The 21,020-nt window shown below is 32.4% G+C and overlaps 1 protein-coding gene across 1 annotated transcript; it reads right to left on the reverse strand.

Moving 5' to 3' along the window:
• Positions 1 to 114: 114 nt before the first annotated feature.
• On the reverse strand, positions 115 to 19,156 carry LOC126820332 (claspin). The gene is made up of 29 exons (XM_050548198.2): positions 18,995 to 19,156; positions 16,646 to 16,748; positions 16,052 to 16,101; positions 15,738 to 15,819; positions 15,362 to 15,393; positions 15,132 to 15,195; positions 14,364 to 14,428; positions 13,681 to 13,765; positions 13,330 to 13,421; positions 13,124 to 13,217; positions 11,654 to 11,771; positions 10,691 to 11,389; positions 10,267 to 10,376; positions 9,770 to 10,011; positions 9,464 to 9,563; positions 9,175 to 9,270; positions 7,905 to 7,978; positions 7,508 to 7,662; positions 7,149 to 7,276; positions 6,483 to 6,597; positions 6,039 to 6,183; positions 5,716 to 5,831; positions 4,570 to 4,743; positions 4,180 to 4,301; positions 3,755 to 3,888; positions 3,290 to 3,374; positions 1,110 to 1,207; positions 821 to 970; positions 115 to 423 (listed from the first exon to the last, which is right to left on the reverse strand). Exons 1-29 carry the CDS (start codon positions 19,031 to 19,033, stop codon positions 295 to 297), a joined length of 3,696 nt encoding a protein of 1,231 aa, XP_050404155.2. The 5' UTR covers positions 19,034 to 19,156; the 3' UTR covers positions 115 to 294.
• Between the last annotated feature and the right edge of the window lie 1,864 nt (positions 19,157 to 21,020).

The raw sequence follows: 21,020 nt of genomic DNA on the forward strand, positions 1-21,020 counted from the left end.
TTCAGTATCATACAGTATTCACACAAACATTCACATTTATTATTTTTTTTATATACATCATAATCTAATGGAAATAGATTCATTTATTTACAAGGAAAAAATAATATACCTCCTTTTAATATTTATACATAAATACAAGTTGAAAAGAAAGAACTTATATTAAATATTTAAATAATTATCTCAGCTTTTTTTCCCAAATAGTTTAAAGGTAAATTAAGATACTTATTAGAAATTCGGATATTTTTTATTTTTTTTATTTTTTTTTTATAAGTACTTTATCTTGAAACAAAATATTTATTTTTCTAATAGTTTAAAGATGCTAGATGTATTGTTTTTAGTAGGTTTACTGGCTAACTTTTGTCTTTTAGCTGGTGGTTTCTTCACTACAGATTTTGGTGTTGTTTTGGGTAGTGGTAGTTGTGGCTGCCAAATAAAGGAGATAAGTTGCAATAAGGGTTGTCACATTATAAATTCACACACATATATATATATATATATATATCAACAGATTCAATTTCAAGTCAATAGATGATAAATTTGGAAACTGGATCGATAGAAAGGATCTAACAACAATATATGATCACATTTCTAATTCCAATATGTATTTGTTCTAATACTAAATCCATTGAATGCAGATTTTTAGATTATATATTTTATTCAACAGAAAGATAGCAATGTAATAAAAAAATAACTTTGTTATCCAGGCAGCATAAGAATAAATTAATGATTTCCTTATGCATGTAACATACTTGGCTTTAGATTGTTAATGATCAATTAAGATAACTTTATAATATTGAAAATGTTTTACAATGATAATTACCTCTGGTTTATCTTTCTCTGGTGATATAACTTGAAAGACAAAATTCCGAGAATGTTTTGTAGCATTAGGATTCATCTTAGCTTTGGTATGAATAGCAATTTTAGCGAGAGCTTCTTTACTTCGATTCAAGAATGAACCTCTCTTGGTACTCTGTAAAAAAAAAAAACCACAAAAACATTATATTTTATTGAAACTTGGTACTTTCAATGTTTAATTTAACTAATTTTCAATGCTGTACTAGGAATTAATTGGGAAATAAAATCAATGTTATATGTTGTATATAGCATACCTTTAGACTAGGTTTAACAAAAGTTGGTTCTATTGTTTTACTACTATTAACTGGTAATGATACTGATTTCTGTAGAGGATTTTTACTACCAACTGGATCTGGAAAAACAAGCCAACAGTGAGGCTGATGTCCCCCGCCGAAATAGGAAAATAATTAGAGGACACATATAAATTTATCACAAATTATCTTTTACAAAGTATTGAACAATCAAACAGTATATCTTTACTTATAGTCTAACAATCAAAGTAGGAGAGTTATTGTTTTCCAAAGTCTCGACCAATCAAATTGCGTATCGCTCTGCTTACCCTGAGCAGAAAATGCTCATTATCAAACTTAGTCAAGGTATTACTGTAATGAAACTATACACCAAGTTTCATCAATCTCACTTAATTAGAACTAAAGTTATCGTGTCCCAAAGCATCAACCAATCAAATTGCTTATCTCTGCTTACCCTAAGCGGAAAATGCTCATCTTCGAACTCCATCAAGGCATTGACCTAATAAACACATACACCAAGTTTGAACATTCTAGCTCAATTAAAAGTTATCGTGTCCCAAAGCATCAACCAATCAAATTGCTTATCTCTGCTTACCCTAAGCGGAAAATGCTCATCTTCGAACTCCATCAAGGCATTGAACTAATCAACACATACACCAAGTTTGAACATTCTAGCCCAATTAGGAAGAGAGTTATCGTGTCCCAAAGCATCAACCAATCAAATTGCTTATCTCTGCTTACCCTAAGCGGAAAATGCTCATCTTCGAACTCCATCAAGGCATTGACCTAATAAACACATACACCAAGTTTGAACATTCTAGCTCAATTAAAAGTTATCGTGTCCCAAAGCATCAACCAATCAAATTGCTTATCTCTGCTTACCCTAAGCGGAAAATGCTCATCTTCGAACTCCATCAAGGCATTGAACTAATCAACACATACACCAAGTTTGAACATTCTAGCCCAATTAGGAAGAGAGTTATCGTGTCCCAAAGCATCAACCAATCAAATTGCTTATCTCTGCTTACCCTAAGCGGAAAATGCTCATCTTCGAACTCCATCAAGGCATTGACCTAATAAACACATACACCAAGTTTGAACATTCTAGCTCAATTAGGAAGAGAGTTATTGTGTCCCAAAAAGTGTGACGGACAGACAGACGGACGGACAGACAGACGGACAGACAGACAGACGGACGAACCCATTTTAATAGTCCCCTGCTTTCTTCGAAAGGCGGGGGACAAAAAAAATATCACCATTAATCTTTATCTGACCTAGTGTTTAAAATATCATACATGTAGAAATATCAATGTCCATATGGATTCGAATATGGCAATTAATGCTTTATGTTATTAATTCACCCAAAAATTCAAATTCAACACTAGAAGTTAACTGATTTTTAAAAAAGATAGGTTGGCAAGGAACGAAACATACACTCACAGCAGCTAAGTCACCCGAGCAGTCCACAAGGGTTGTCGCCTATTTATTGTTTTGTAGGTAATGGGAAGAGACTGGTGGCGCTCGATTGTCAGTCCAGAAGATTCCGAATTGACAGAATTGCAATCAAGTGATACAGAATTCAGCCCCGTCATAGTCCTGCCAGGCCCGACAGCTGAGGTGGTGTGAGTAGAATCATGACTTATTTTAAGTAACAAATATGTTTCAGCTGTCATGAGATATTTTTTATGCATTTGGCACATGCTTTGTACTCCAAAATTCTCCTGTTCGCTCGACTGACACTATTTTGGGAATTGAGAGAATTTAATTATGGAAAGTTCCATCAAGTATCCCCACTAATTAGAGTGTCCACAAGATTTCTCAAAGGGATAAAGGGCCATAACTCTGACAATAATTATCGGAAATCACAGATTTAAAAAGTAATCAAGGGTAATAACCCCCCAAAATAATTCTAGATTTCTTGTATAAATTTAAAGTCAATCAGATTTGGACTTAAGCCTCTAGAGCATCCACACAATTTTTCAAAGTGACTAAGGCCTATAACTCTGGAAGTAATTGCTGAAAATCAATAGGTTTCTTCGTCTCATGACCATAAACATTGTGTATAAATTAAAATCAATAAGATTATAATTTTAGTCGCTAGAGCGTGCGCAAGTAGTTGTGGATGCCGAACGACAATATACTTCCACATTTCAAGGTGGGCATATAAAATTGGTTTAACCTACCTTTTTTCTGTAGAAAACATTTTCCAAACTTCATTATCTGACTTTCTTCTCCTTGACTTTCCTCTTCAACTTTTTCTTCATTTTCCTGTTCATTAAAACAAACACTTTGTAAAAATTGCTCACCAAAATCAAACAGTTCAAACCAAACTTAACTCAAGAACGTAAAAACCTGGCAGTATATTCAAAAATCACATACATTTTGACATATGCATAATAATACTGTATATTATCCAATCCATAAAGAAAGTCACTTGTTGAGAAAATAAACACAAATCATAGTTTAAATTCATCCCAAACGAAAAAGAGAAGTAGACTTGATGGAGTACCATACAAAGTGAAGGTAAATAGTCTTTGATAAATAAAGGCCATCTTTTATAATTTATAATGGTTTGGCTCAGACACCTTGATCTATAAATAAACAAAAGCATACAAAATCAAATATCAGCCCCAAATTGAAATTCATACCTTTTGTTCTTCAAGGAATTTTTCTCTTTTAAATCTTTCCATTCTCCATTTTAATTCTTCTGTTGCTTCTTCATCACCATCTTCTCCTTCTGCATCAGAATCTTGACCAAACATATCTTGTTGTGATTCATCATCTATTTTAGAATAATAATATAACTTATTTACTTCCACACTCAAGTTTAACTCAATTATATTAATGACAATCTATTTAATTGTTTGACAATTGAAAGACCAATCAGGAAAATGAACACAGGAACATACAGCAATTACCATACCTTCCTTACTCTAGACTTTGTCATCCATGCTTCCTCCCACTCTTCAACACATGTGACAGTACAGTACTTCCTATTTAAACTGTTTTAAATATGCGATGCCGCATAAAATGGACTATGTAACATACACTGTATTAAAGAACTAAATCCTACCCATATTACTCCAGCGAAAACGTCTCATTCTACCAGCACCTTCTGTATGTAAATCACCATCAGGTAAATACATCTCTTGAAATCTCATTAACTCTCTTTTATCTTCATCTATTACTTGTTTCCTATTATACATCAAATATAAAACATACAAGTATATTATAAGAAATCAATATTCTAAAGACTTATTTAGCATTGCAAACTACAAGCAGATCTTCAATTCTTAAGCCAATCTATTTTTTTTTTTGTTATGTTGCTAAATTACAGTATACTGCAAACCAACAAATTATTTGTTAATTAAGACTTTATTTACTGACTAAAGTCACAGTTATTTGATAAATGATTATCTTTTGTTGTGGGGAGGATTCACTATTCTATTCAATTAGGACCTACAAGTGAGCTCGTCCAACTTGATCTCTTAGTTCTGTTTCATTAATAGGATTATCTTTATCTCCTTCTTCTTCCATCAATATATCGTCATCTTCATCAATATCTAAATCTTCATCACTTTCATATTCACTACCTGATAACTCGGCTTCTTCATCTACAAACTCAGCCCGTAATTTACTGAAATAATCAACACAGGTTGTCATTGATAACTCTGAACTTTGCAATTAATAAAACTGGAAATTTTGTTACGTTTTTTTTCTTACCACAAAATGAACTGTAGTGTGTAGAGGATTGACAAGAAAAGTTTAGCAGTCTGACGGTTGAAAGACACAAGTGACATAATATGTGTCCACATTAAATGTGGATAGGTGACCTATACATCCATATTAAAGGGGCATTATGGGAGATTAGATAAAGACTTGACAGTTCTCGCTATAATAGTTAAGAAATAGATATCGTAATTAGAACATGCTGAAAATTTCAGTCAAATTGCTCCACTCTGAACTGAGATATTAGCGATTGAATTTAGGCCTAGCCTCGATCATAATTACTGAAGTCGGAACAATAAAAAACAAAATCTCGATTATCCATTTTGACGTTAAAGAGAGTGAGAGAAATGGGGTTTAACATCCTCTCGACACAAACTAGGTCATTTCGGGACTCACAAACAATTCAATTTCATTTCAATAATTCGCTTGCACTTACGGGTCTTTAGCAGTGGAAGGAAACCGGAGGACCTGGAGAAAACAAACAAAGGTTGGACAGGCGAACCTACTACTGGTCACATACAACCGGAGAATCGAAACCACGGCAGTTGACTCAATGACAGACCTTATGACACAGCACACACTATCCACTTCCCCTTTGACATTAAATCCTCCAACACAAAATGTATTCAAATCCAGTGAATATCGTAGGCTAGCAATGGCATCGAGAGTTGATTATGGTCTGGATAAGTTAATTAATGCCTAATTAATAATTTAGTAAACATTTTAAGCCTAAAGAAAGACCTGCAATAGCCAGATTTAGCTCTTGCATATTGTATGTTTAAAATGTAGGTGTATAAAAAAAATGCATACTATTTCTAATCATTTATTCATTCATTCAATACAGTATTATTCTGGCATTGTCAAAAATCTAATGATTTACCCAAATTTATTCTTGAATCCTTTCTTTTTCTTTGATTTAATTATAATATTTGAAACATCTTCATCTGAATCACTATTGTTTTCCATCTTCTTACTATCACCATCATTATTAACATCCTTTTGAAGAAATTATATTTATAACAAAGTTATTAACTATAATGTCCTTGCAAACATCACATATACTCATAAAAATATCTAATTAATTATAATTTATGACACTACTGTTGATATGTACTGTTTTTGTCAGGTAGTTAACTCTATCTTATCTATTCGATTTTAATATTGGATATTACTGAAATATTAATAATATTCCTTGCTACTTACCTTATCAGATCCTTCATCAGGTTTTTTTATATCATCATCTTCATCTTCAGATAATAGTTTTAGTGACATATTACTATCTTCATCATCATCATCATCATCATCTTCCAGTTTCCTTTTAGTTCCTTGACTTTTTTCTACACCAGTTCTAAAATAATAATGTATCTTCTCATTTTAAATCTAACAGCAATGAGCAAATTGCCTCTTTTGTATCTCATGTTAATTTACTGTGCAATCTGTATTGTCAGGAATATAATCTTTTATTGAATAATACCCTTGTTTATCCCTCTATAACATCACTTACTGTAAATAAACTTATTTTGGTTGCCAACTAATTTCAGGATAGTGTTTCCAAATGTTGTATTTGAGAATTGTGAGTTTGTAAGATTCAATAATGGATGGGTTAAAATTTTCAAAAATTTCTGCATCATTCAATTAAATACTTACGCAGCAAAAACACCGGAGCACAATCCTAGTAATTCATCCATATTACCACCATCTTGTGTTGGCTGTACATCATTATCAAATAAACTTTTACTTGATGTTTTATTATTTTGTGTAGCTGAAAGAAATAATAGGAATTGTTTTATTTTCAACTATTTCTCTAACAATTCTACATCACTGAAATAACGGAATTGAAGTGGCTCAGTGAGTAAGATGTTGGCTCGCTAACCTGGAGGTCTGGTGTTTGATTCCGGTGTTTTCCAAGAAAGTTCATAAGAATTTTTCAGTGTGGTATCCCTATATCAGTGGTGCTGGACGGAGGGACTGACAAGGGATAAAGTATAGTCGTTTAAATGGGATGAAAAACTGAGGTCCTGTGTACACATTGGCGTGCACGTAAAAAAACCCTTGACAGTTATAATTCGAAATTAGAGTAGGCTGTAGTGCTACCGTCCAGGCAAAATGTCCCTTATAGTTATAGTACACTGTATGGTGTATGCCCATCTTAATTAATTAGTCCAGTTGGTGCAGAAAAGTAGGATGTTAAACCCCATTTCATTGAAATAAATGGTCAATTTTATTTTTTTATAAATACAACAAAGTTACATCTGTCAACAGAAAAAAAGCATAAAAACTAATACTAAACTATATAAAGAAACTACGCTTCACCTGCAAATCTTCCGGAACATAAACCTAACAATTCATCCATATTGTCCTGTGTATTATTAGGTATATCGTCTTCTACACCCAGAGATCGTCTTGTAGCTTGCTTAGATGAAGATCGAACTTTCAAAAATCTGTTTAAATATTAAACATATAATACATATTTATGTTAGTGTCTTAAATTAAGATAATGATTATTAAATTTTTAAGCCAAGTATTAATATTTACTGAACATTCAAATGCCAAAAACCAAAGCATAACATCCAATCTGTCATTATTATAACAGTTACAGATAATGTGGAAAAAAAACCCCAACAGAATATACTTGAAAAACAATATAAGGAATTGATTAATAAAATCCATACCCATCAGCATCTAACATCTGTGATTGTGAATCTTCTAGTAGAAAATTTAAACTTTGAGATGGCTGTGTATCAGTAGGATAAATATCTTGTGTATCATCATATAGATCCTGGGTATTCTCTATAGGCATAGTTAAACTACGCATACGACTAACTTTCTGTAATAACATAATTAAACATGTCAAATATACACATCAAATAAATTGCCAAAAAGTTAATTAATACAACAGTTTTGTTTTAAAAACAAGTTGGATGATTTTTATCACATTATATTATTATAGAAAACATTTCATTTTCTTTTCCGCAAATAAAAGTGAACAATAAAGCAAATGAACAAATACATCTAATTTTCTTTTAAAGGGGACACAGAAACAAACATATAATAGCATGTAAGACTTACAGGTGTATGACTATTGAGATGTTTAGAAAGAGGAGAAAGTTCTGCAGCCTCTACATCTTCATTATCATCATCATCTAAAAAATATCTTAATAATTAGAACCGTATGTTCATACCATAAAATTATTGACAAATCACAGTTTGCATTGGTATTATATAGGATTGTGTTTTGTAGCAAATTATGGGGGGTTTAAAACCTAAGCATACATCAGCATGATTCTGATTTGTAGGGTGCCCTACCATAAATAAATATCTTCAAATATCTCCAAATATCTCGAAAAATTACACAATATATATATACAAAGCCTCAAATCAGATTCGTACAAATCAGATTTTACTTGATAAGCTATGTCCATTTAACCATCCATAAATAATAAGACTGAAAAATTGTTACGAGTGTCGGCCATAACATCCGGGCACTTTTGAGTAAAAAATAGGTTACGTTCCCTTGTTTAGAACTTAGTCTCGCTTAACCCGTCTACCGACCATTCTACACCTGTTTGACAGGCCAGGATAATCAAGCCTACTTTTTTACGACACAACAGAAAGCTGGAACAAGAAATTGAATTTAGAAACACGCACATGAGGCAACTCAACAATTGTTTTAAGAACCTTGTAAAAGTAAAATGAAACTACTGCTAGTATCGTGTTCTTGCCTAACCCGAGTGTTTCAGAGATATTATTTGTACTAAACCAAAAGATGCCGCTCCTAACGGAATAGTTAATGATAAAGCAATTTAAAAATAAAAAGATCGTAATTTCTAAAGCTGCTGTAATAACCAAAAAGCTAAATATTACTGCTATTCAGAATCGTCAACAATAGATTTTTTACGGCTGTAATAGTTGATAGATGTGTAGAGAATTTCACGTTCGATGGCTATTTATAGACTCAAATAGACTCTGTTATCGCACTGCGTGATTAGCCAGAAATCAATTTGAGACAAGTCAATGAAGCGTGCACATTTGCCGTGTCGAGTGTATGTAATGTAAAAGTATCAGTCAGAAACATTAACAAAACAAATTGTAATCTAATTTTGATAATTTGGGAAATAAATATTGAAATGTAACCCTTTTTTTATCATTGTAATATGAAGCTACTGTGAACTGAATTTGTTATTAGAAGCACAGACTGTAAAACTAGGGATTAAATAATTCAAATATGAAATAATAGCAAATTACATTCTCGTGCAATTTAATCTATTCTGACTCCATTAATTTAAGGCTGCACTTTCTACAACCCAGTATAAATTGTAATAAATTCATGGTAACATACCATTGGGATCAATATTTTGAATACCAGCATCTCTACTTTCTTCTTCATCACTAATAACAGCAATTTTTTGTGATCTGTATGTCTTTATCGGTTCATCTGAAAGTAACATATTCATTGTATTTTCTATCAGTCAGATATTTATTTATCAATCATAGTTAAACTAAAGATGTTCAAGACATTCTCAGCCTAGACCCAATTATAGGCCTATACTCTATGCATAACAGTAGTTTACAAATTCTTCCATTGGACTTTTAATCATTATCAATAAATTTATTAAAGGTCCATTTACCATCTTCTTCATCTGATGTATCAAGTTGTAATTTCATTGTTTCTTCCCCACCGTCATCATTGTCTTCTTCAGCCTCATCATCAGCAAAAGGATTCTCTACCTACATAATAATCATATTTGTAAAATTAAGCAATCTGAAATCAAATTTCCACAATTGTACAAATTGACAAACTAATGCAAAAGCAATCAAATTTGAAACTAGAATTTTGAGATATTACGTGGCAAATGGATGAATCTAATGCCATGTGATTTTTCTGCATGATTAAACAATGGACAATGAATAAAACAAACAATTTCTTTCATTACCTGTTCCTCATCATCAAACTCTGCATCACCAAACTGTTTATCAAACTCATCATCTTCTACATCAGTATCCGAACCATCTGTCATCTCAGCATCATCATCTAAAATAGCTTCTTCATCACCACTAACATCAAAACCTTCTTCATTCTCTAAAGCATACATCTCTTGTCTCTTCTGGCGGGATTCTTCTCTTTTTACTTTCATAGCTGCTTGTAACTTTTCTTTTAAGGACAGAAGTTTGGCTCCTAAAATGTAAAGAAGATATAACCAGTAAGAACAAAAATGAAATTTCACATAAAGTGAATGTTAAACAAGTACAATTTTTAAAAATAATTTCATTGATTAATTAGTATTGAAAATTTCACATTGAATGACAAGATATTGGCTAGCCCTGTGTATATTTCTCAGAAAGGGTCTGGCTCTCAAAAGATTTACCAAAGCCCTTACAGCATCATGGATTTAAAGCCTTCATGGGATTCCATTTAATTTCTAATACATACCTGGTACTTCACAATCAGGCGTTACAGGTTCTTCTTCCTCTATATGATATGTGAATGAATTTAATTTTAATTCTTCTTTATTAATACCATCACTTTCTTTCTGTATAATACTACAAAATACAAATATAATCAATATTAAACTATACCTCTAAATATTATCAAAATAATATAAGGCAGTAAGGGAGATTATACAATCCTTATAATTTATAAACAAATAAAAATATGCCTGTATGGTCTCTTAATTAATCAATGAAATGGGGGTTAACTGTCCTACTTTTCTGCACTAACTGGGATAATTGAAGACCTGTGGTCTCTTTAACAGCACTGTGAACTACTGACATACGGTTTAAGACAGGCCTATACTTTCCAGTTCTATTAGCACAAATATACTCCATTTAAATACTGATGACAAAAACAATTATACCTGATATCAACATCTTTAGATTTAATTTTCTTTTTTTTCTTTGAATGTTCCATGAACCGATCCATAAATTTACACAATTCTGGATTTTTAGGCGTAACATTTTCTTCTTCAAAAACAATAATGGAGTCAGTATCCCCACTAAGTTTGGGCATGTCTTCCATACTTAGATTTAAGCGAGACAATATCAACTGTTTAGGAGTTTTAGAAACCACATTGTTCGATTCTGTATTTGAAATCACATTTTCTTCTGAGCACTCTTTTTTTGTAGATGATTTTGTGACCTTATCAACCTCATCATCACTGTCATCTTTAAGACAGTCTGATGAAAAATCCATACTGTCCACATTATTAGTATTTTTGTCAATGATAGCACTATTTGTCATATCTGTTGTTTCTAGATTAGAGTTTGAGATTAACTTTGGGCTTACAGCATCTGATGTTTTTCTAATAGGTTTAATTGGTAATTCTCCTGAAATGTCAGGAAGTTCATCTCCACTATCAAATGTTAAAAGAGTTTCACTTGCTTCAGAAGGATTAACAGTCGTTTGTTCAGTTTTTTGTTCACTTTTGTTAGAAGTTTCAGTAATAGATAAATCATCAAATGAAGTGTTTATTTTACTAGACGATGGTTTAGGTGACATCTGTGTGGTGACAGGTTCTTTTTTCTCTGATAATGTTTCTTCAATAACTTTAGCATTTCTGAAATACAGAAATTATAAACCCATTTGAGATAGAGAAAATGACAAGAAGCTGATTTGTGGGTAAGTGCACTACATTTTGAAGTCGCTGACTACACACAGTGGCCAATTAGTCAATGGGGCCATAAGTCTGTGTGCCATTGTAATAGGCTTGGAGGCCCATAAATTGCTGCTATTTAAAAAAACATTTCTATAAATACTATGACTTGTTTCAAGAAAAATTTGTTAATTTTATAAAAATTGTGTTTCTACTAGAACTACTTACTTGTTGTCTCTAATACTTTTTAAACATTTGTATTGAGCTTGTTTCTTACTGGCTCTTGCCAAAAAATCATTTAATGATTTGGGAGCAGGTTGGTGATACGGTAAATTAACACCAGATTCTAAAAAATAAAACACATCATTAAAACAACAGACAGTGGACAGATTCACAGTAAGGAATCTTGAAATGCTTTTCTTATTCAAGTTTTTACTAAGCTTGTATAAGCTTATATCTTCTTTTTTTTTCAAATATTTAATTTGTGTATTTGCTCTTTATGGGCTGTGGAAAATCTGATTACACAAAAACTACAGAATAGAAAAAACTGTTTCAATCAATTGCACTATCAAACATATAGTTAAAGTCTCTGATCAAACATATAGTTAAAGTCTCTGATCATCATTTGACCGGGGGGTTTTTAAAAACAATATAGCAAGCAATATGGTGAGAAAGTTGAATCAATTTTTGCTGAAATCTATTGATAGGCCATGAATTCATATTATCAGTCGCCTATGTCGCAATTTGCAAAATATAATTGAAAGTCGTTATTAGAACTTTTACAACAAAACATACGCTGACCACAGCTAAATTGTCCAACAAGGTTTGTCGCATATTTATTCTTTTGTAAGTAATGAGCAGCATTTACAAGACAAATTCATACAGATCAGATTATAATTTTCTTTGTTTGAGGGTTCACAAGGTTCTACAAATTGAAATAATAGCCTTGACTTTGGAAGTAATTTACAGAAATTGTTGAAATTCGACAGGCTTTTTCTTTTTACTAATTTAATTAATGCATATAAATTTCATACAGATCGGAAGATCACTTTTGTCCTCTATAAGTAATTAACAGATAAAGCTAAAATGCAATCAGATTCTTTGTTTCACTAATTTAAATGACACCTATAAATTCCATACAGATGGGATGATAACTTTTGTTGTTTGACTTTGACTCTTCCTAAGATTCAACAAGTTAAAAAAGGGCCATACCTCTAGATGTAATTAATGGAAATTGCTGAAATTCAATAGGCTTCCTCGTTTCACTAATTTAAATCATGTATATAAATTTCATACAGATCGGATGATAACGTTTGTCATTTGAGCTTTCACAACATTCAACAAAGTGAAACAAGGGCCATAACTCTAGACATAATTGACGGAAATGGCTGAAATTCAATAGACTTCTTCGTTTCACTAATTCAAATGATGTATATAAATTTCATATAAATCAGATGACAACAAAGTGAAACAATGGTCATAACTCCAGAAGAAATTAATGGCAATTATTGAAATTAAATAGACATCTTCATTTCATGAATGTAAACACCATATATCAATTTCAAAACAATCAGATGATAAATGTAGTCTGTAGAGTTTCCACAAGAAATTATGGATGACGGACGGGGGCGACAGCAATATGCGACCACATTTCCATATGGGCGTATAAAAATAACAATATTTGCAATGAAAACTTACCTCGTAATATTCTCTGTGATTCACTATGTATACTTAATGCTGCATCTTTAGCTTTTCTTTGCTTACTTTCACGTGTTAGTTGTTTACCAGCTCCCTACAAAAATATATTGTAATTTAATTACATGATGAACATTTTACATTTAACCAAGAAAATACTGTATGTTTTATCAAATATAGAGAAGAAAGGTTTTGAAACAACAAATTACCTTTAATTTCTTTAACTTAGCCAATAATTTGGGATCTAAATTGTCTTCATCAAATCCTTCATCACCTTGATCTTGTTCTCCATCACTTGATTCTAAATTAGAAATAACCATACTATTATTAGAACATAAGGTGTAACCAAAACTCTAGCTATAGAAAATATTACTTTTTCTATACATTCCCTTCAAGCTAAATATCTCAATTCTGTTCAATTTTTGGATAGGAGTCTGTTATAGTTTAATACTGGTATATTTTCAGCGGCTATGCCATCTTTGACACAATTTAACTTATTGTAATTATGGACAATTTAGTTAGCATTTCTTATTCATTTTTTTTGTGTATTCCTAGCTTACCTGAATTACTATCATTTTCTTTCTTATCCTTTTCATCATCACTACTTTCTTCAGCATCAAATATATCACTATCAAACACCAGTTTCTGTGAAAAAACCAAATCAATTCGAAATAAGATTTATAAGCAAGTTTAAATGTTTCACATAACAAACACATTTTTAAAATACTAAAAATGACATAAAGAGCCTACGAACATCTACAATAATAGAAGTTATTGTTTCCCAAAATCTTTATCAATCAAAATGCTTATCTCTGCTTAGCCTAAGCAAAAGATGTTCACCATCAAACTCAGTTGAGGCATTCACCCAATGAACATCCACACCAACTTTGAACATATTATAACCCCAATCATTTTGCAGAGTTATTGCTCCCAAAGCAAAAAGTGTTAATACTCATTAGTGTTCTTTGAAAGATGTGGGACAAAAACACTACAACTTGGGTGTCATGTAGTTGTGCTGTTTTAGCAGGAGCTTCTATATTTAATGTTTAGTTTTAGTTTTTCAGTCTCATTAGATAATGAGTGTTGGGTTTACAACTGTTTACTTTCACTAGCGGTGTTAAGTAATTAACTAGTCTGTCAATTACTGAAAGTAACATAGCCTGTGTATTAATTTGTGTATAAAACCTATATTTTTCTAGTTTAGATGGAGCCGCCTAAGATGAACACTGAGTAACAAATTTACCTCTGATTTTCTATCTGTTATATCTTCTGAAGCCTTGACTTCCGTATTTAGATCCGTTTCAGATTCTGTAAATAAAAGATAATTTGTCAACTTTTTTACCAGGCCATATTGAATATCATACTTTTATCCTGGTTGGGGTTTTTTTTGACAATATCTAATATTTCTGGCTTAGTCTATTCTTAAATCAATTATTTAACTTTTAAATAACGAAATGAAATGAAATGGGGTTTAACTTCCTACTGTTCTGCTTTGATCTGGGCTAATGAAGACGGGCATACGCCATTCTGTGTGCTTTGAGGGAAATTTTGCCTGGACAGCGGCACTATGACCTACTCTTTTATCAAATTCCAACTGTCATGACAAGGGGGAACAACGCCAGAAAATCTGAATGAACTTTCTCAGCCAATGCAGGGATCAAACACCCGACCTCCAGGCTAGCGAGCCAGCGTCTTACCCACTTAGCCACCGTGACCCCCTTTTAATTAACAAAACAAAACCCAAATGCCAAATGTAGATAATGTGCTGGCTTGGATTCAAATGGATTAAACTGACGCCCATCAAAAGATTTCACCAAACACGTACAGGTGTTGCTAGATTGTTTATAGCGTCTGTAGAGATCATCAATTGTTGCGAAATTTTCAATTCACCATTCATATCCTTGCATGCTGAATATGGTTTGAATATTTCTTTAATCAATTATTATATATTTTGGCTCTCCACTGCGAGGAAATATACCGATAAAAACTGTTAAAGTAATCTTCTACTTACCACTCTCAACAGTATCACTATTGTTTATATCATTCATCACTTCATCTAGAACTTCATTAGCACTCTAATTCAAAATATTACAATAATCGCATTACATACCAGTAAACAATTTCACATAAACTGAAACATTTTGTTTAATCTACTGTTTTAAGATAGAAAATAAATTCAATATAAAATAGGCATATAACAGTATTACAGTTATCATGGACTTAAAAATCAACTCAACATACCTTGGTCTTTCTAAATTTCTCTGTATCATTACCTAAAGAAGAAAATATTTCCAAAGTTATAAATATATTTACATTAAACCAGTGATTCTGTTTCGTTCTTTCATACCAGATATGTCCGTCTGGATTGCCAAAAATCTGTCAATAAATAACCCGAATCTGGCATTTTGTCTTGCACATATTTGTCTTTTTTCAATGTTTTACTAATATTTTAATATATGTTTGACAAAAAGTTCAAAATACCAGATAGATTCAAACTCATCAATGCCTGAAATTTTGTCAGATACAACTAAAATTGTTATTTCTAGAAATCTTGCATTAAATCCAACGTTTGAATGAAATATCAAATATCAATAGTCAACTACAGTTACAAACTTACTATTTTCCTCATCATTATCTTTCAAACTTTCTGTTTTCTTATTGCTGTCATCATCTTCATCATCACTATCTTCCATAATCATCTTTAATTTTTTTAAAAAAAGAAAAGAAAATTTTCTTTAAATGTAAACTAGTTCTCAATATATTTAAGAAATTATTTTAGAGTTTTTGGCACATGGGTTGGTCATAAATATGCTGTTCATCAAATTGAAACTGATGTAAAGAGGTGCACATTAATCACAGAGAGATGTCAAAATGCTTTAAGTTTAACTGTCCTAGAGTTTATGGAATCAATCATACTGTAAATCTAATCACCTTTTTCTTTGGTTTCTTGGTGACAATAACTTCATCCTCACTATCAGAATCTACAGAAAGAGTAAGTACATGTAATATATTTATATGAAATCTGCATGATGATATTATACTCATCACCATACAAAATAAATGGTATACACAGCACATCAGGTTTGAGACCTATACCAACAACAATTAATACACCTTTCCTTGCCAGGTCCTGCATGCTGAGCCACTGACAGGGGGAACCTGGATGAAAAAAAACCCAAAGAACTTTCTCAGCCAATTCTGGGATAAAACCTAGGACCCACAGCACCATACTTACCTGAGCCATACTTTCTAAAAGATAAACAAAATTAGCTCTAGACCTGGATAATAGGTTAATATTTCATACCACCTGTGTAAAATTAGTGAGTGCAACTGCAACAACATCAAATCTAAACCGGGAAAAGATGTGTATACTGTAACTGCACACAGGCTAAACATTATTACAGGAGCATTAAGTACACATAAATTCACTTTAAGGATTGGATAATTAAGGCTCTTGCCAATATTTCTGAAAACCTGTTGCCACAAAGGGTCATGTTAATTGCTAAGCTTTACATGAATATTTACCTGCAGCTAAAGGACTGTCAGTTTTAACTGATTCATCATCCATTCCACTATCTGTTTTATCATTAAAATCACAATCACCTTTTACATCACTTGTTTTACTTGCCTAAAAAATTATATTTCATAGAATAATAAAATAAACAGTATTATATAACTTTCTGGTGTGAATCTGTGATATGAAAAGTGTATGTTTTGCAGTATATTTTAGTCTGTCATCCATGTGTCAATGAAAATATGTTATTCTTCCAAAAAACAAACGTAATATTTCAACGCATGCATATTTGCTGCTTTCAATTCCTTGTTCAAACAAAGAAAATTCCTTGTGACTTGCCTACTAGACAGCCAGGGTGTGGCACTAGCAGACTAACCAGGCCCAAGATTTGATCCTGTTGGTGGCCTATTAGTATAAGAGAATTCACAATTTTAGTATGATGACAGTACATGAATAGGGTGAGAGTTAGTAATTTAAGTTCCGACATTCTTAACATATGGGGCAAAAGTATACAATTTGGTGAAAAATTTAATTAGTTGATAACTGGACAAAAATAGTGTTTTATGGTGGGAAATAATCTATATTTTGAAGATAATCTTAAATTTGGGTGGAAAATCTTGCAATTATTTTTTTCTATTTGGTCTTGTGTCAAAGTTTACGTTGTAAATGTTGAAATTATAATTTTATTGTATTTTCTTACTTTGTGTTTGATTATTCTGTCACATAATGAATGATTTGGCATTAGTTATCTGACAATGTATATAAACATGATATTTATAGATTAAAACAGTGATTTTCGACCAGTGTGACGCAGGACACAGGTGTGCCGCAAGATCTTCCAAAGTGTGCCGCAAAATTTTGAACAGCACAATAAGAAAATTTCTCACTAAAGACTGATGAAATTCGAAACGCTGCAATAAAGTAAATTCATAGCTGTTTTTTTCTTTATTTAGTTTGAGTCATTCTATGTGTCTATGACTAGTGTGCGTCCACGGTTCTATGCCGTCTATGACTTTCCATGTTTTTATTTTGCAAAATTCAAATATTTTTCAAATATATTTAGCTATTAACAGAACACAGTGTTCTGTTAATGTGTTTCCCAATTGCTAAATGCCACTTAAAGATTATATTTAGCCAGGTGTGCCACTATTTTTTCATGTGCTCCAAGGTGTGCAAAAAAAGGTTGAGAACCACTGCATTAAAATATAAAATAATACATTTTTGTGAAATTAACTAAAATTAAAAAATATTGCTATGAGAATGTATGTCCGTTACCAAATATTTACATTTTTTTTTCTGTCTCTCATTCATATGGAATTGTTTAAAACTTCATATCTATAGCTAGAATAAACCACTCTTACTATATAATGACCATAAAACGAGAAGATTTGCAAAAGTTCTCAGAATAACTTGGGTTTTCATAGATGTACGTCCGATACTTTTTATAGTATTTCATGTTATCACATATTTACCTCTCCAATTCATATTTTTTATGGAACTTATAATCTTTTAGAGGCATTTAGTATCACCCATTCTTGTTATTATGACCAGAGAAAACAACTGCCAAAATTCTCTGAATCACTTAAGGTTTCATAGATGTATTCATATTGCTCATGTTTGTCAGTAGGCCTAGCGCCAACAAATATACACTGCATCAAGTTTACTGAGTAATAGCCATGTCCACAAATGGAATGATGGAAGAGAATGAGTTTATTTTTTCTCAAATTGTTCATTACTGTATGGCATTTTTATTTAACACTAACATGGTACTATGTACCACGCTTAGGACAAGCCTACACATCCATATTTTTGCACAATGATAATCAATCCACACTGAAGCCAAGCCTTATCACAGGCCTGGGCTGTACCCTTACGAGCTATAGTATTACGACTGGTCCAAGATCCATTCATTTTGTTTGATATCTGTTGTTTATGGGTTGCAATAATCTGTGTAATTGTGTCTGATCTGCAAGTTTGTCTTTTGGTTTTATTTGCACTTACTGATACAGTAATAGGCCTACTCAACTATATTATTATTAATTTATATACGGCCGGTGGCGGTATTACCGGTACATTTATAATATTCAACACCATACGACGGCAACCAAAATTATATCTATCTATCCAAATTTCAACGCTTTTTTAATTCATTTTCGACAAATGTGAAATTGTAACCAAGCATTTGGGGAGTGTGTTTGATTTTTGTCGGGGATGCGCGTCCTCACTCTGGCAGATCCCACGGGTGTGACTCCCGTGTCCGTATTAATAAATAATAAAAATAGGCCTAGTCTGTACTAACTATTCTGAACTATTCATTTTTGCATTTAGGTTTCGGCCTTCCCCTAGTCTAATAATTTTACCTCATGTTCTCCTCTTTCCTCTATTATAACTCCGACCATATTTCATTGATCAAAGGACCATCTAAAATGTACTGGGTTAAATATAAAATTATTAAAGTGTATTCTATTTTTTTATGAAAACAATGTCAATTTTCTGTGTTATTGATATTTCCCGCTATATTGTAAGGCGCATGCTCAGTATATTTTCATGGTAATCGCGATCATCAAGACATAAATTTTCAATATTACATTTTCGGTAAGTGCAGGGGAAACAAATCCATTTTTAATCCTTTATTGGATTTGTTTCCCGTGGATTGTAATTCTATCAGATAACGATTATCAAATTTTACTCCGGGTATTAATTATACCTCATTATATATATATATTTTCATATTTATGGGGATTTTTATTTGGGTTTAAAGATGGACGTATTTATAACATAAAAATTTTATTGATCATTTAAAAAAACATTTATCAAGATCAAACATTTCATGGCCGTGTTTAGTGACTTTTGACCGGGTGAATGAAATGTAGTTTAACATCCTACTTTGGCTAAATCTATTTGTTAAGGACAGCTCAATTTTTGTCAAGGTCGCTGAGATGAAATTAAGGTTAGGGCACGTGATTGTTGGCGTGATTGTAGGTTAGGGTTAGCATTGGGGCTAGGGCTAGGGTTAGGGTTGGGATTAGCGCTAGCCCTGTTTACATATCGTGACCTTTCACAAAACTTGAAGTTGGCCTTATCAAATAGATCTAACCGTCCTACTTTTCTGCACCAACCGAGTTAATGAAAATTGGCATACGACGCACAGTGTGGGTGAAATTTTGCCCTGTTTCTTTTATGTGAACACCAACATTAAAACAGACACCGTTTTTTTCCGTACCACCCGAACAACTAGACTCTTCCTGGCCAGGCCCTCCGCCCTACATGTACACCACTATGTCGACTAAACGTTCCTCCTTAAAAAAAATAACTGTATCAAAACAACCAACATAAAAGGTGTTGCCAAGAAAAGGAATTAAATTTCATTCTATTCCAAACCAAATAATGTTGGAGAGTGAAACAGTATTGATCTCGTTAAACCCCACTTCATTTAATTTCACAGTATTGATCTGAAAATGGTCTCACTCTAATAATAATACTAATCCATCTTGTATAGCGCTGGTACATTCAGTAAAACTGCTCAGTGGCGCACAAATTAATGTTTAAAATCACTTACACGCCTTAAAAGGTTTGTTTTGAGATTCTCCTTAAAATTTGAGGCAGAACAACTTTGTTTGATAGAAATTTATTCCATTCTTGGGAGGAGGCGAAACAGAAGACTTTCTCCAAATTTTGTGTTTGTTTTGTGTGCTTTGAGTTGTAGTTGATTTGATGACCAGAGGGAACGTTGAGGAATATATAATATATGAATTAAATCTTTAAGATAGGCCGGAGAATCGGGATTGTTGAGGCAGTTATATGTGAGGCGGTTGATTTTGCAACATATTCTGTTATTTGTAGGTAGCCAGTGTAGATCTGCAAGGATTGAAGTTATGTTTTCTCTAATGTTGGTTCTTGTGATAATTCGGACTGCTTTATTTTGAAAAGACTGTAGTTGGTGGATGAGATATGATGGTAAACCGTAAAGAAGTGAATTTGAATAGTCTAGTGCAGATGTTACGAAGGCATTGATGGTCAATTTCGTTGTATCAGTATCCAATTTTTTGGTTTTGGGCTGATCCTATAAAGATGGAAGTTCGCTTTCTTGCAGATGGTAGAAACATGTCGTTTCATTTTCAAATTTTCACCCAAGAGCACTCCAAGATTACTGACACGGTCTGTAGTTTCGATACGTACATCATCAACCAGCACAGAGTTTTGCAAAGACAGTTTTGTTTTTGAAAAGAAGATAGCCTCCGTTTTGTCATCATTCAGCTTGAGGAAGTTAGACTTCATCCAGTTACGAAGGTCTTCTACACACGCCTCTACTTTCTTCATGTTTTTGTTGTTAGCGTCTACCTCCACATAAAGCTGGGTGTCATCTGCGTAGGCCTACATGTGGCG

This window comes from Patella vulgata, chromosome 5 (genome assembly GCF_932274485.2).
Source record: "Patella vulgata chromosome 5, xgPatVulg1.2, whole genome shotgun sequence".
Lineage (NCBI taxonomy): Eukaryota > Metazoa > Mollusca > Gastropoda > Patellidae > Patella > Patella vulgata.